The sequence below is a fragment of the Bos taurus genome, chromosome 15, assembly GCF_002263795.3.
Source record: "Bos taurus isolate L1 Dominette 01449 registration number 42190680 breed Hereford chromosome 15, ARS-UCD2.0, whole genome shotgun sequence".
Lineage (NCBI taxonomy): Eukaryota > Metazoa > Chordata > Mammalia > Artiodactyla > Bovidae > Bos > Bos taurus.
This window is the reverse complement of record NC_037342.1, coordinates 62,292,658-62,307,240: the sequence shown is the minus strand read 5'-3', so window position 1 is coordinate 62,307,240 and position 14,583 is coordinate 62,292,658. Positions and strand designations below refer to the sequence as shown.

At 36.0% G+C, this 14,583-nt stretch overlaps 2 protein-coding genes across 21 annotated transcripts in view; one reads left to right on the top strand and one right to left on the bottom strand.

Moving 5' to 3' along the window:
- The window catches only part of ELP4 (elongator acetyltransferase complex subunit 4), a 257,443-nt gene extending 246,713 nt beyond the window's left edge, over positions 1-10,730 (bottom strand). For 2 of the 3 annotated variants that reach the window (XM_059874954.1, XM_010812747.4), the window contains exons 1-2: positions 10,473-10,718; positions 3,100-3,135 (exon numbers count right to left, since the gene is read on the bottom strand). In XM_059874954.1, the coding sequence (XP_059730937.1) occupies positions 3,100-3,135; positions 10,473-10,695 (259 nt within the window). In that variant the 5' untranslated portion in view covers positions 10,696-10,718. Of the gene's footprint in view, positions 1-3,099; positions 3,136-10,472 lie in introns of all 3 variants that reach the window. The other variant, NM_001038684.2, reaches the window with a different exon arrangement.
- Positions 10,731-10,846: 116 nt separating this feature from the next.
- The window catches only part of IMMP1L (inner mitochondrial membrane peptidase subunit 1), a 77,190-nt gene continuing 73,453 nt past the window's right edge, over positions 10,847-14,583 (top strand). For 14 of the 18 annotated variants that reach the window (XM_059874985.1, XM_059874981.1, XM_059874980.1 and 11 more), the window contains exon 1: positions 10,847-10,950. In XM_059874985.1, the coding sequence (XP_059730968.1) occupies positions 10,918-10,950 (33 nt within the window). In that variant the 5' untranslated portion in view covers positions 10,847-10,917. 18 annotated transcript variants of the gene reach the window in all.

Here is a 14,583-nt window from a genome sequence, read left to right as displayed (position 1 = left end):
CATCATCTCCACTAGCTTTGTTTGTAGTGATGCTTCCTAAGGCCCACTTGACTTCACACTCCAGGATGTCTGTCATACCATCGTGATTATCTGGGTTATCAAGAGCTTTTTTGTATACTTCTGTGTATCCTTGCCACCTTTTCTTAATATCTTCTGCTTCTGTTAGGTCCATACCATTTCTGTCCTTTATTGTGCCCATCTTTGCATGAGATGTTCCCTTGGTATCTGTAACTTTCTTCAAGAGATCTCTAGTCTTTCCCATTCTATTGTTTTCCTCTATGTCTTTACACTGATCACTGAGAAAGGCTTTCTCATCTCTCCTTGCTATTCTTTGGAACTCTGCATTCAAATGGGTATATCTTTCCTTTTCTCCTTTTCCTTTCAGTTCTCTTCTTTTTTCAGCTATTGGTAAGGCCTTCTCAGACAACCATTTTGCATTTTTGGATTTCTTTTTCTTGGGGATGGTCTTGATCACTGCCTCCTGTACAATGTCACGAAACTCCGTGTGTAGTTCTTCAGGCACTCTATCAAACTAATCCCTTGAATCTATTTGTCACTTCCACTGTATTATCATAAGGGATTTGATTTAGGTCATGTCTGAATGGTCTAACGGTTTTCCCTACTTTCTTTAATTTCAGTCTGAATTTTACAATAAGGCGTTGAAGATATGAGCCACATTCAGCTCGTAGTCTTGTTTTTACTGAGTGTATAGAGCTTCTCCATCTTTAGCTGCAAAGAATACAATCAATCTGATTTTGGTACTGACCATTGGTCATGTTCATGTGTCATCATGATGTCATCTCTTGTGTTGGTGGAAGAGGGTGTTTGCTATGACCAGTGTGTTCTCTTGGCTAAACTCTGTTAGCCTTTGTCCTGCTTCATTTTCTACTCTAAGGACAAATATGCCTGTTACTCCAGGTATATCCTGACTTCCTATGTTTGGATTCCAGTCTCCTATGATGAAAAGGATATCTATTTTTGGTGTTAGCTCTAGAAGGTCTTGTAGGTCCTCATAGAACCGTCAACTTCAGCTTCTTCAACATTAGTGGTTGTTCATAGTCCTGGATTACTATGATACTGAATGATTTGCCTAGGAAAAGGACTGAGATTATTCTGTCATTTTTGGCACTGCACTCTCTCTTGTTGACTATGAGGGCTACTCCATTTCTTCTAAGGGATTCTTGCCCACAGTAGTAGATAAAACCTTTATCTAAATTAAATTCACCCATTCCAGTCCAATTAGTTCATTGAATTCTAAAACGCTGATGTTCACTCTTGCCATCTTCTGTTTGACCACTCATAATTTACCGTGATTCATGGACCTAACATTCCAGGTTCCTATGCAATATTGTTCTTTACAGCATTGGACTTTACTTCCATCACCAGTCACTCCAGAACAGTGTGTTTTTTCCACTTTGGCTCCACCTCTTCATTCTTTCTGGAGTTACTTCTCTACTCTTCTCCAGTAGCATATGGAGCCCCTACTGACCTGGGGAGTTCATCTTTCAGTGTCGTATCTATTTGCCTTTTCATACTGATCATGGGGTTCCCAAGGCAAGAATACTGAAGTGGTTTGCCATTTCATTCTCCAGTGGACCACGTTTGTTTTTTTTTTTTCCTAACATATATTTAGTAGAAACAGCAAGGTGCTGAATGCCTCCATGTATATTACTTAGGTAGAAATATTTGAGTTTCCACCACTTCTAGAATTAAGCATAGGTCATACTAAATTCAGCCTTCCCAGGTGGCTCAGTGGTAAAGAATCTGCCTTCCCATGCAGAAGTCACAGCAGATGTGGGCTTGATCCCTGGGTAGTGAAGATACCCTGGAGGAAACAGGAACCCACCCCAGTATTCTTGCTAGAATAATCCCATGGACAGCCTAGCCCGGTGGGCTACAGTCAATGCAGGTCACAAAGAGTTGGACATGACTGAACACACGTGCATGTATACTAAATCTGGCATATATTCAGTTCTGTGCACAAAAAGAATGCTAGAGCAGAAGGTGTGACAAGAGAATAACCAGGAGAATGAGCAGTGTGACAACCACAATGCATAAAATCCATTTTAAGAAACTATGTCTATTTAGTCTGGAGAAGATTTGAGGTGATTAAATTGTTATTTTAAAATATTTTAAGTGTCAGGTGAAAGAGTATTAGAGGACAAAAAACTAGGAACAACAAACTCATCACAGGCATACAAATTAAACATTAACATAAAGAACTTTCTAGTGAATCATACATTTTCAAATAACAAAGGTTTGCCTGGTGAAGTAGTGAGCCCTTTAAAGTAGATAAAGTCAAAGTGAAGTCGTTCAGTTGTGTCCAGCTCGTTTGAGATGCCATGGTCTGTAGCCAGGCTCTTCCATCCTTGGGATTTTCCAGACAAGAATACTGGAGTGGGTTGCCATTTCCTTCTCCAGGGAATCTTCCCAACCCAGGTATCCAACCTGAGTCTGCCACATTGCAGGCAGATTCTTTACTGTCTGAACCACCAGGGAAGGCTGTTAAACTAGATCATCTGTACTTAAATGGTGTTTGGTATCTGAAAAGTGTTTCATGGCCAGGTGGGAACCTGGATAACGTAACTGTCAAGATTTATTTCAATTCCGACATTCCGTGATCTAAACGTAAAAGAAAGGTAAATTGGGTTATGTATGTATTTTTAAGTAAGACGTATGGAAGGTTTAAAGATGAACAAAAATGTGATTTATCCTTGTCATTTTTCTCTGAATAAGAAGACAAGGTAAAAATCTGTGATATATACAATGGGCTTATGTGTACATCCAATTATCAAATAAGTCACTGTAACAATCCCACTCTAAATACTGAGATTCTCCCAAAAAATCTATTGGCATTATTTTCATCTTTTTAAAACAAATGGAAGACAAGGCACTGTGAACACTTTTTAATTACAAGAGCTATATTTTCACATGTATTTTTCTAAATCAGTAAATTAAACATAAGGCAATTCCTCTTTAATTTACCTTAACTCTTGAAGAGTGTTATAGAATTAATCTCAGAACAGACAAACCCATAAAATCATTACGCACAACATAAAACTATGATTGGGAAGAGCCAAGTATGTATGCTATACTAACCAATTAGAAGAACTGTTCCAACGGCCAAACCTCCACCTGGAAATGAAACAAAATGAAGAACAAATTAATCTACCTTTTCATATTATCTTTAGCATAAAAGTTAGGCATTATCAAGGACAGGTACTTCAGTAACTTCAAAACTGTAGTTGAGAACAACATTTTAATTACCTTTGCAATACTTGGCTTAAGGTGCTATTATGAAATAATTACATACTATATGTAATTATACACTACACATTACAATTACTTTCATAATATACTGTACTATCCTCCTTTCTCCTGTGATAGGACCATGCAGCATTCAACACAGCCGGCTAAGCATTCCTTTAATGTTATATTTAGCACTTCTTAATAAATTAGCTCAATAGCTGAGACCCAAACGTGCACAGGAACTTAACTACAACAAAAGTACAACACAGAAAGAAAGGTTATTACAACAGAAATTCCATTTTAATTTTTATTCTCAAATTTAACAAACCTTGGAGAAAAAAACCTGACAGTTAAAACGAATTCTTTTCCGATTATTATTAACACACACAGAATCTGAACACACTCTAAATATATTTAGAAAATGCTATTATATTTGAATTAGGGTAATATGATCATAAATATATAACTGAAATAGAGCTTTATTAAAAATCAATTTAAAATCAAGTTTTAAGAAACTAGAACATCAGAAAGATAGACATTCAACCACTTGACAACTGATACTTTGTTTGTAAAACCATTTGTGCAAATGCTAACAAGTTCACTTAAAAATTTAAAAATGTATACACAAAGAATCAAATGAATTTAAAGTATAATTAATTTAAAAAGAAACTAAAAATTGTTGGACAACTGAAGACAATATTACTAGCGTTTTTTGTTTACAAAATTGTGAAACATTTAAAATATAATGAAGAATCTCTTCCCAAAAAGTTTTATAGTGACAAACAATACATAGAAAAACTTAGTATGAAAAATTCATGACAGTGTTTATTTTTTGCCTTGCAAATAAGCATAAATAACTGTTATGTTTCAAAGAATCTGAAATTTGTTAAGCTGCCTGCACACTTAATACAATCCAACATTTGAGGACTTTATGACTACAAACAGAGGATTCAAAATTGTTAGAAAACAATTTTTAAAAGGAACAAATACATTTACATATTTTAAATGGTCATGTTATAGAATTAAGTATGTATTTTAACTTCACATTGAGATAATGAGATAATTCCTTCATTTTAGCATTTAAAGCCATACCAGACTATACAGGATAACTTCAAATGTTGGTTAAACTAAAAGTTTAACATAAACTGAAATATATGTGATGATAACAACCATAAAAGATGAGAGCAAAAAGGTTCTCTTCGGGAGAAGAGTAAATATTTAGTTTTACAGTTTGTGCTACATATAGACCAATATTAATTTTTTAATCCATTTTAAATATTTTAAATCATACTTCCCAACTCTTCACTATTTTTCCTCACATGTAAGAATATTTAGCTAGCAATTATCATTTTGTGTATTTGAGATGAAATAATACAGGCACATAACAATATTCCAAGTTTCTAGTCTAGTCTACTATAAAAAAAATTAGCTGTTTTTTTCCATAACTTAATCTTTACAGGAAGGATTTAGATTTGTTATCTAAACTTCTTTGGGTCTACAGTCATGTCTTCTCAAATTAGGAATTTATATAAGGCCTCCAAGTGGAATATTTAGAGAAGTAGATACTTTTTGTGAATGATATTCACAGTGAAATAACGAGAACTGATCAAGACATAGTTCTCCAATTGAATGATATGATATCTTGCTCAGGTGTCTTGCCCAAAGAAGTACAGTAAGAGCTACTCTCACCGTTCTGGCAATTATTTTCTGATTAGAAACAATCAATACATGATACAGGAAATAGCTTATTTGATAAATGTATTATCAGTATTAATTGTATTACTATATTAACAGTAAACAGCAAATCAGACTATACTATGAAGGTAGTTTTCCGCCTGAGTTGAACAATCCACTGTTTCTGATAATTCAGGAAACAAAAGTTTTAAATATCACATATACTAAAATTATATATGGAAAATTTTTATGTTTGGAAAATGTAAACATTACTTAAAACAAGATAATATGAGGACATTTTAATAATTTTTATCAGCCAAATTAATATTCTATTGGGCTTCTCTTACAAAAAGGCAACTTACTTTTTTTCTAACGGGCTATATTATATAAATTCACTAGACTCAAATTTGAATTGGCCCTAGTAAAGCTGGTCATTTGGAAGGTTAGTCATGGGAAATAAGAAGAAGCCACCTTATTATTTATAAATCAAGCTTTTATTCTATGTATATGAGGTAAAGTGATTTTGACATGACCATACACACCAGCATATAGCTGTAAAGTTCCTATATTCTTCCAAACTTCATTTTACTGTGTGTAAGACCACATTTCCCCAAATACTCTGTATAAGGTATTGTGAAATATCTCACTTAATATACTGAGATTCTAGCTATATTTTAAACTAGAGGAAATTTTAATAAGTTAGCAGTCATTCTCCCTACTCAAAATTGAAAAGCTTAACCGGCTAAACACAAGATGCTTGACATGATATATTCAACAAAAGTTAGCTTTCAATACATTTTTAAATTCAGCAATTCATTAGCAATTTCAAGAGCAGCACAGATTTCACACTAATAGTTCCTAATTAAAACAGAAATATCATTTCCCAATAGTACATTAAAATGTCTGACAGGTAAGTAACAGCGTAAGTAAGAACTTGTCTTAGGAATTCATATAAGGCCTCCAAGTGGAATACTCAGAGAAATAAATGCTTTTTGTGAATGATATTCATAGCAAAATAATGAGAACAGATCAAGAAATAGTTTCCCAATTAAGTATGATACATTGCGCAGGTGGACACACACACAAAGAAGTCAAAAATGGTCTTGTTCAATGCCTCGTCTTCCCTTTAATCATATCAGATAAACCGCCAATATTCTAGGTCACTAAAAAAATAAATTTTTGGTTTTACCTCTAGACCACTTTAAGAAGTATATTTAAGCTCATCCCCAGCTTACTAAAAAAATATGGGAGAATATTTTATCAACTCGTAAGTTTACACAAGTTTGAAACCTTGAAAATACTTTTCAAGTGAGGTCTTAAAGTATAAAATTCATCAAGCTTTTACATTTTAAAAAAGTGACAGTATTTTGTCTTAAAACTAGAAAAAATATAAAAGCTTAAGAAACACTAGAAGATTTAAGATTTTAAGTGTCAATATCTATTTTTTAACTTTTTTAAATACGAAGGAAAGATTTTTTTTTTAAAAATCACGTGAATAGTTAGACAATGATATATTAATTTAAAGGGAGAAAATTCAATCCCTACACAGTTCCCAAAACAAATCTCTAATTAAGCTATACATTTAGGGTAAACAAGGTCAAATTAATATATTAGAATATGAAGGTCCATAAGTGATATCTTGTTTTACAATAAGGGCAACTCCTTTTTCAAAGTTAAAGTTTAAGTAAAAGGGAAGAGAAATAAAAATTAGGAAAGAGAAGTCTTTCATCCTAGTTCTTTTCAATGCTCTCTATAAATCAGTAGTTTTGCTTAAAATTATAGAAGCAAAACAGGCATCTTAAAGCCACTGAAGGGAAAATGCAATGTAACAGCCATATCCTTCATTCATAGCAATATCCTTAACTACCTAATTAATGCCACACTTCAAATTAAGTTGCAGTTATATGATTAACAAGTCTACTTTTTATAGGTAAGAAACATCCTAACAACTCTTGGTTATCAGTTATTGGCTTGGCAAACATGGGAATCAAAACAGAAAAGCCATCAACAACGAGAATGGCTCTGCTGATTAAATTTTATGAAACAATTTTGCAAAGGAATGAATGGCATTTGCTTTAAACGTACAGGTACCAATTGTTAAAATATCACAACCGGGATTATACTAAATAAACAGCCCAAGCTTAATGTATACCATCCCATACTCCAGATTAAGATGTGTGTGTGCTTAGTGGTATTCAACTCTTTGAGACTCCATAGCCTGTAGCCCAATAGACTCTTCTGTCCATGGGATTCTCCTGGCAAGAATATTGGTGTGGGTTGCCATTTCCTTCTCCAGAGGATCTTCCCAATCCAGGGATCGAACACGCTTCTCCTGTGTCTCCGGCATTACGGGTGGATACTTTACCCGCTGAGTTATCAGGGAAGCCAGATTAAAATCTAGAGGAGGAAAGGACTATGCCCACCAGTATTTACTTTTTCAAGGCAATGTTGAAAATGGTAGCTACCCTCAAGCTTCTTCAGGGCAGTCTTCCTGGATTATTATTTACCCCAATTCCTATTTCCACTCGTCTGTCAAAATTTAATAAATTCTGAACACCACAGAGTTTAATCCAGTTAAAGCCGAGAAGTCATCTGTCCTTCAAATATGTTTTTGAAGGATGAGCCTGGGAGATAATTTCTCTACGTTAGTCAATATGGTCCTAAAATCAACTATTTTATATTCAAGGAAAAGAGAAATTCTGCCAGAATCTTTTATCTACTATATAATCTCCTTGGAAATTCTTGGAAGAAGAAAAATGAAGTATTTACACACAGTGTCCTCAAATAACAACATAAATGTTCTGGAAAGGGACAGTTGAGAAACTGAGTTAGGAAATCCCAGAATGTAAATTAGTCAACTTGGGAAATATAAATCGATATCCAACAATAAAATAAAGAATAAAAGTATTTAATACAATTAGATCATGAAAGTTAAGACGCAGTAATAGAAACGTCTCAAATTTATAAAACACTTTGGAGTAAGCAATGGAAATATTAGTATATCGTCAAATAACTAACATTCAATTTGTCTATTTTACGCCTTTCAAATATATTTTGCATCTACTCTTAAAATTACAATAATGTCACAATGGCAGTAGTAAAATATCACTGCAGTGTATGTCAGCAACAATGCAATATTTACTTGTTAAGCAGTAACTACAGAATATATTTAGGCAACAACAATGTCACAGTATAATTTCATCATTCTGATGTCACAGCATCCTATTATCATTACATTTTATTACTCTAAGATTATATTAGACTTGTCACAATCTTGAGTCAGATAACATTTCAGAACTACAGTATAATCTGAATTGCTTTTACTTTTATGTATACACATTAGCAGCCAAATGTTTCACTTTCAAACAATGGTTTAATGATTAACACATGTATAGGGTTTGCTCCAAAGGGCCACAGAAAATAGAAAATCAAAATATAAAAATGCCATTAGGAAGTTAACAACTAAAATATTTCTGGACATTTTATTATTCCAAATGTAGTAACTCCTATTATAAGAATGTCTTCAACTTCTGTGCAATTGAGAATTAACTGTATATGTGCAAAATATATTTCAAAATATCCCCAAACTGATATTTACTTCAATCATTTTAATGAACACTAATTTTTAGCATAAGCTGGTTAGAGTCAAATAAATAGATTCCCCAACTTCAAGCAAATCTGAAGAAATTTAAAATTACAGTTCAAGTTTATATCACTGTAAAAAAAACACAAGGAAGGTGCTTTGGGTCACCTTTCTGGTGGGTGCTTTAAGAGGCTACACAGTTAAATCTTTAGGCTTAGAGTCAATAAATGGTTAAAAACACCTGAAAAGAGTTCTCAAAAATTGGAAGCAATTGCAGCATAGTGCAGAGCATTAAATGTGGAGCCTGAAGATCAGCCAGACCGTCACTAGTTTTGTGACTCTATTCATGTCAGTTAATCGCCGAGTCTGATTTTAGAGCTCAAATACATAATTCCATCCTACATGTTTCATAATCTGTGCACGCTTTTTCCTACACATTATTTTTCTTTAAACCAAGAACTTATTTAGAATCTATAAGTACCAGGTACTGTGCTAGTTACATTTTGTTATTCTAATGAGGAACTGAAGATGTAATGTTAGAATATGTGACCTTTTTGTTTGGAGAGTTTCAGGATCAGTGAATGAAGTTACATATTTCCATTGAGTTACCAAAAAAAAAAAAAAATACATATATATATATATAAAGGACTAGGAACAGCCTCCAAGTTTTACATTTAAATACAAGATGACACCAAATTAAACTCACAAGGGAAAAAAAGTGAGATAAATATTTGCTAACTAGATATTTTCAATCATTTCTGTTTACAGTACAATGCAAGGCAACAGAGTTGAAACAATTAAGGGAAATCATTCAAATTTATTATTTAAATTTATGTAGAAATAACCAGGATCCAGTTATGGTCATAAAGTAACAGAGGTAAGAAGCCATACTCTTTCTCAATAGCCTTTCTATTGCTAAACCTATCTCAAAAGTCTACCTGTGGGGAAAAAAATTACAGAGTGAAAATGACAAGGGAAGTACAAGAACAATGGCATTTGTAATATTTTATGAAAGTGTACAAGGCTTAACTGACACATCTCACCCTATAATAATAAAATCATGAAATACAAACATGGACCAATTTTAGTAAAGTAGCATTCTGATAGGAATTAACTACTTTACAAGCTTTATTATCACAGCAGCTTTGTCTTACCTATTTAATCTGTTCAGTCTTTTCAACATAATGGTTATTAATCAAGCATATTCTTTAGCAAGCCTTCTCAAGAAAAATTCCAGAGATTTTGGAAAGCCTAAAATCTGGACTTCTTTTTCTCGTTAAAATATAAAATAATTTTAAACATCGTTTGAGATGTAACTCTGGGAAGCAAAATATATAGAGAAAAAATAACAAAAACAAACATACATATATTTAACGCAGATACTGGGTACATCTGTTAAGGTCAAAGACAGGCTTTCATTACTTGGATCCATCTAAGCTTTTAACATACATTCTTTTAAAGTCAATATGATTAGTTTAAAGATTGAGAACCAGGAGATAAGCAGTCAGGAGGCGAAAGAGGGGAAGTTACTTTTTTCAGCATTTTCTATTGATTCCCATCAGTCTCAAGTGATACAAACTTCTGTAGGTTAGCCCAAACCATGGACTATCTGGGATTCACGTAAGGGGTACATTCAAAGACCGGGACGGGATTCTAGATGAATGCCAAATCGTCTCTGATTCCCCTTGACTAGGAATGCACGAAAGGGTAAAAAGCATGTAGGTTTCCTGTCATAAACGAGAAAAAGGCTGGTGGGCACCAAAGTAGAAAGTGGGAGCACAAAACCAGATCTGATTAACAGCATTTAAAGTCTCCATGCAACCCTTCCTCCCCTCCATCAGACTGGGCCATTCTCTCCAAGTCCGAATGCTGAGAGGTGAGAGACATGTGGGGTCAGGGTGTCTAACCCGGCAGGTCCCCTCCCTCTTTTCCCTCTGCTGAGCCCAGATCTCCGTTCTGAACCGACCTAGGAGCTGGTCCAGGGCTGGCAGCCCGGTTGATACCAGCAGCTGTCCATTCCGCACCGACGGCCGTGTCCCCGCGATGGACACCAGTCGAGAGCAGCCGCTGTCGGCACCGCTGGCTCTGGGACCCCTCCGCTGGAAGCTAGTGACGTTGTTCGTGCTGGCCGCCGCCACCATAGACCCAGTACTCCGGGTGCCGGTGCCGCAGGTGCCTGCTGCCGCCATCTTGGGGCTTCTCGCGTTGACCCAATGAGAACTCTGGGAGCTTAAGCCGCGGGCCTGTCACAGTCAGCCCCAAACTCCCGCCTCCTCGACTCTTGAAGCCAATAGGACTGAGGGTTCCCTCTAGAGTCAACCAATTGGAAGGCGTATTGCTGAAAAGTGCATTTACGTCAGGACGGCCGACTTCTGCAAGGCCCAGGTGAGAAAGAGCAACCTGAGTCCTGGATGAGAGTCTTCCTGGGTTCTTTGGGGCTTGAGGTGGGTAATATCATTAACGTTCTTCTCGTTTTGAGTGTCTTCATTCACGTTGAGTTAAAAAAAAAAAAAGGCTGGTGATGGGGTATATCAAGCAACTTTCCTCCTGCACTTTCCTCCTCTCTGTAGTAAACAGGATACCGCCCCCCACCCCAGGCCTTTTCTGATTTCTGAAAGAAAATTCCCTCCGGCATCCTCTTCCGGTCTTTTTCTAAGTAGTTGGGTAACATGGAAGGGATTGAAACTCTTACCTTAATGAGTAGGTTGTTGAGCCCTGGGCTCGGTTCCTCAGTGCCGGTGGCAGCTGGGTTGGATTTAGACATTAGAGTAAAAACTCTTGAGCTTTGAGGTTTTTTGGTTTCCCTCTGTTTCAAACAACAGATGACAAACTGTACCTTTCTTGACACGTCCCCGTAAGTTGCTTTCGTTAATTTTAATTAGTGCTTCTGAAAGTCTTAGAGCGCCTTTCCATAAGTGGTGTGAATGATAAGTGTTATTCTGACAACCTTGTTCACACATTTAATTGTCGTTTGCTGTTAAGGCAGCTGCAAATAACATAATACTTTAGTTTTTTTTTTTTTTTAACCCGAAAAACTGGTAAGAATTAGATGTGTATGTGCTTTCTTTTTCAAGTGATCTGTGAACTCTGAATCCAGAGATTATTAGAATATGAATTTTACATGTAACCTAGATTTTGGGAAAAAGCCATGAATCCTTGGATTTAAATTTTGTTTTCACAATTTTGAGCTGGGCGTGGAGTAGGGGGTTGGAGTAAGTAATCTTTGAAGACGTTCATGATTGACAAATGTGTAAACTAAAAGAGTCCCAAGTTATGCTTGCTCTAATACTAATTGGTGGTTTTGACAGTGATCTATGATGCTAATAAAATTCATCAAAACTTCATGGAAACTTGCCATTGAATTGTTTTAAATCTCAGTGACCTGTAAAAACTTTTTGGCTGATTCTCTTTGAGATTATATTGCTGCATAGTGACTCCAGTTTTTCATTTGGGCAGATTTTTGTTTTTTAAAGAAAAATGTTGAGAAAAAAAAAAAGCGTTGCAGTTTAACCATATATCAACTGGAAAGCTTGATCAGGCTTTAGGTGCTTTCATTTAGAGTCTCACCAGTATAATTCTGTGATGCCAAATCATTCAGTAAGTAGCCAGGGTTTACTATCTGCTTGGACCTAAACTTGTCATTTTAGGGCAAAGTAAAAAAAACCTGTTCTCATTTGGAGGAGATAAGATTAACACATAGATAACAACATATCAGTTAAAATGATCACAGTGAACAATATATGTTAATATTGTCCTGTAGTAAGTACTCAAGAAGACCAAAACAGAAAGTGACAAAGCACTCTAATAACAAATAGGAACTTCTTAGACAGTTTTGCTGCTCTAAAAACTTTGAAGTACACAAATATTGAAATTCTGTGGATTTATTTACTACATATTCGCTTGTTTTCCACTCTATTTACTTCAGCCTTTAGATTTCTAAAGTGAAAAATTGTTTTTCAGCTTTAACTACAATCCAGGAAGATGTGCATCAATGCATTCCTGAAGTTAACATATAATCTTGGTACAACATTATCATCAGTTCAGTTCAGTTGCTCAGTCATGTCGGACTCTTTGCGACCCAATGGACTACAGCACGCCAGGCCTCCCTGTCCATCACCAACTCCTGGAGTGTACTCACACTCGCGTCCATTGAGTCAGTGATGCCATCCAAACATCTCATCCTCTGTCGTCCCCTTCTCTTGCCTTCAATCTTTCCCAGCATTAGGATCTTTTCTAAGAGTCAGTTCCTTGCATCAGATGACCAAAGTATTGGAGTTTCAGCTTCAGCCTCATTCCTTCCAATGAATATTCAGGACTGATTTCCTTTAGGGTGGACTGGCTGGATCTCCTTGCTGTCCAAGGGACTCTGAAGAGTCTTCTCCAACACCACACTTCAAAAGCATCAATTCTAAGGTGCTCAGTTTTCTCTATAGTCCAACTCTCACATCTGTACATGACTACTGGAAAAACCATAGCTTTGACTAGATAGACCTTTGTTGGCAAAGTAATGTCTCTGCTTTTTAATATGTTGTCTAGGATGGTCATAGCTTTTCTCCCAAGGAGCAAGGGTCTTTTAGTTTCATGGCTGCAGTCACCATCTGTTGTGATTTTGGAGTGCAAGAAAATAAAATCTGTCACTGTTTCTGCTGTTTCCCCACCTATTTGCCATGAAGTGATGGGACCTGATGCCATAATCTTAGTTTTCTAAAGGTTGAGCTTTAAGTCAGCTTTTTTACTCCTCTTTCACCTTCATGAAGAGACTCTTTAGTTCCTCTTCACTTTCTGCCGTAAGTGTGGTGTCATCTGCATACCTGAGGTTATTGATATTTCTCCTGGCAGTCTTGATTCCAGCTTGTGCTTCCTCCAGCCCAGCGTTTCTCATGATGTACTCTGCATGTAAGTTAAATAAGCACGGTGACAGTATACAGCCTTGACATACTCCTTTCCCAATTTGGAACCAGTCTGTTGTTCCCTGTCCGTTTCTAACTGTTGCTTCTTGACCTGCATACAGATTTCTCAGGCAGGTCAGGTGGTCTGGTATTCCCATCTCTTTAAGAATTTTCCTTTAGTGATTCACACATTCAAAGGCTTTGGCATAGTCAATAAAGCAGAAGTAGATGTTTTTCTTGAACTCTCTTGCTTTTTCAATGATCAACAGTTGTTGGCAATTTGATCTCTGGTTCCTCTGCATTTTCTAAATCCAGCTTGAACATGTGGAAGTTCTCTGATCATGTACTGTTGAAGCTTGGCTTGGAGAATTTTGAACATTACTTTGCTAGCATGTGAGATGAGTGCAATTATGTGGTAGTTTCAGCATTCTTTGGAATTATGTTTCTTTGGGATTGGAATGAAGACTGACCTTTTCCAGTCCTTTGGCCATTACTGAGTTTTCCAAATTTACTGGCATATTGAGTGCAGCACTTGCACAGCCTCATCTTTTAGAATTTGAAATAGCTCAGCTGGAATTCCATCACCTCCACTAGCTTTGTTCATAGTGATGCATCCTAAGGCCCACTTGACTTGTCATTCCAGGATGTCTGGCTCTAGGTGAGTGATCACACCATCATGGTTATCTGGGTCATGATGATCTTTTTTGTGTAGTTGTTTTGTGTGTCTTGCCACCTCTTCTTAATATCTTCTGCTTCTGTTAGGTCCATACCATTTCTGTCCCTTATGGTGCCCATTTTTGTGTGACATGTTTCCTTGGTATCTCTTAATTTTCTTCAAGAGATCTCTAGTCTTTCCCATTCTATTGTTATCTTCTATTTCTTTGCATTAATCACTGAGAAAGGCTTTCTTACCTCTCCTCGCTTTTCTTGGAACTCTGCAATCAGGTGGAATCATCTCTCCTTTTATCATTTGCCTTTCACTTCTTTTCTTTTCTCAGCTATTTGTAAGGCCTCCTCAGATAACCATTTTGCCTTTATGTATTTCTTCTTGGGGATGGTCTTGATCATCGCCTCCTGTACAATGTCATGAACCTCTGCCATAGCTCTTCAGGCATTCTGTCTATCAGATCTAATCCCTTGAATCTATTTGTCACTTGCAGTAAATCATCAAATGATTTAGGTCATACC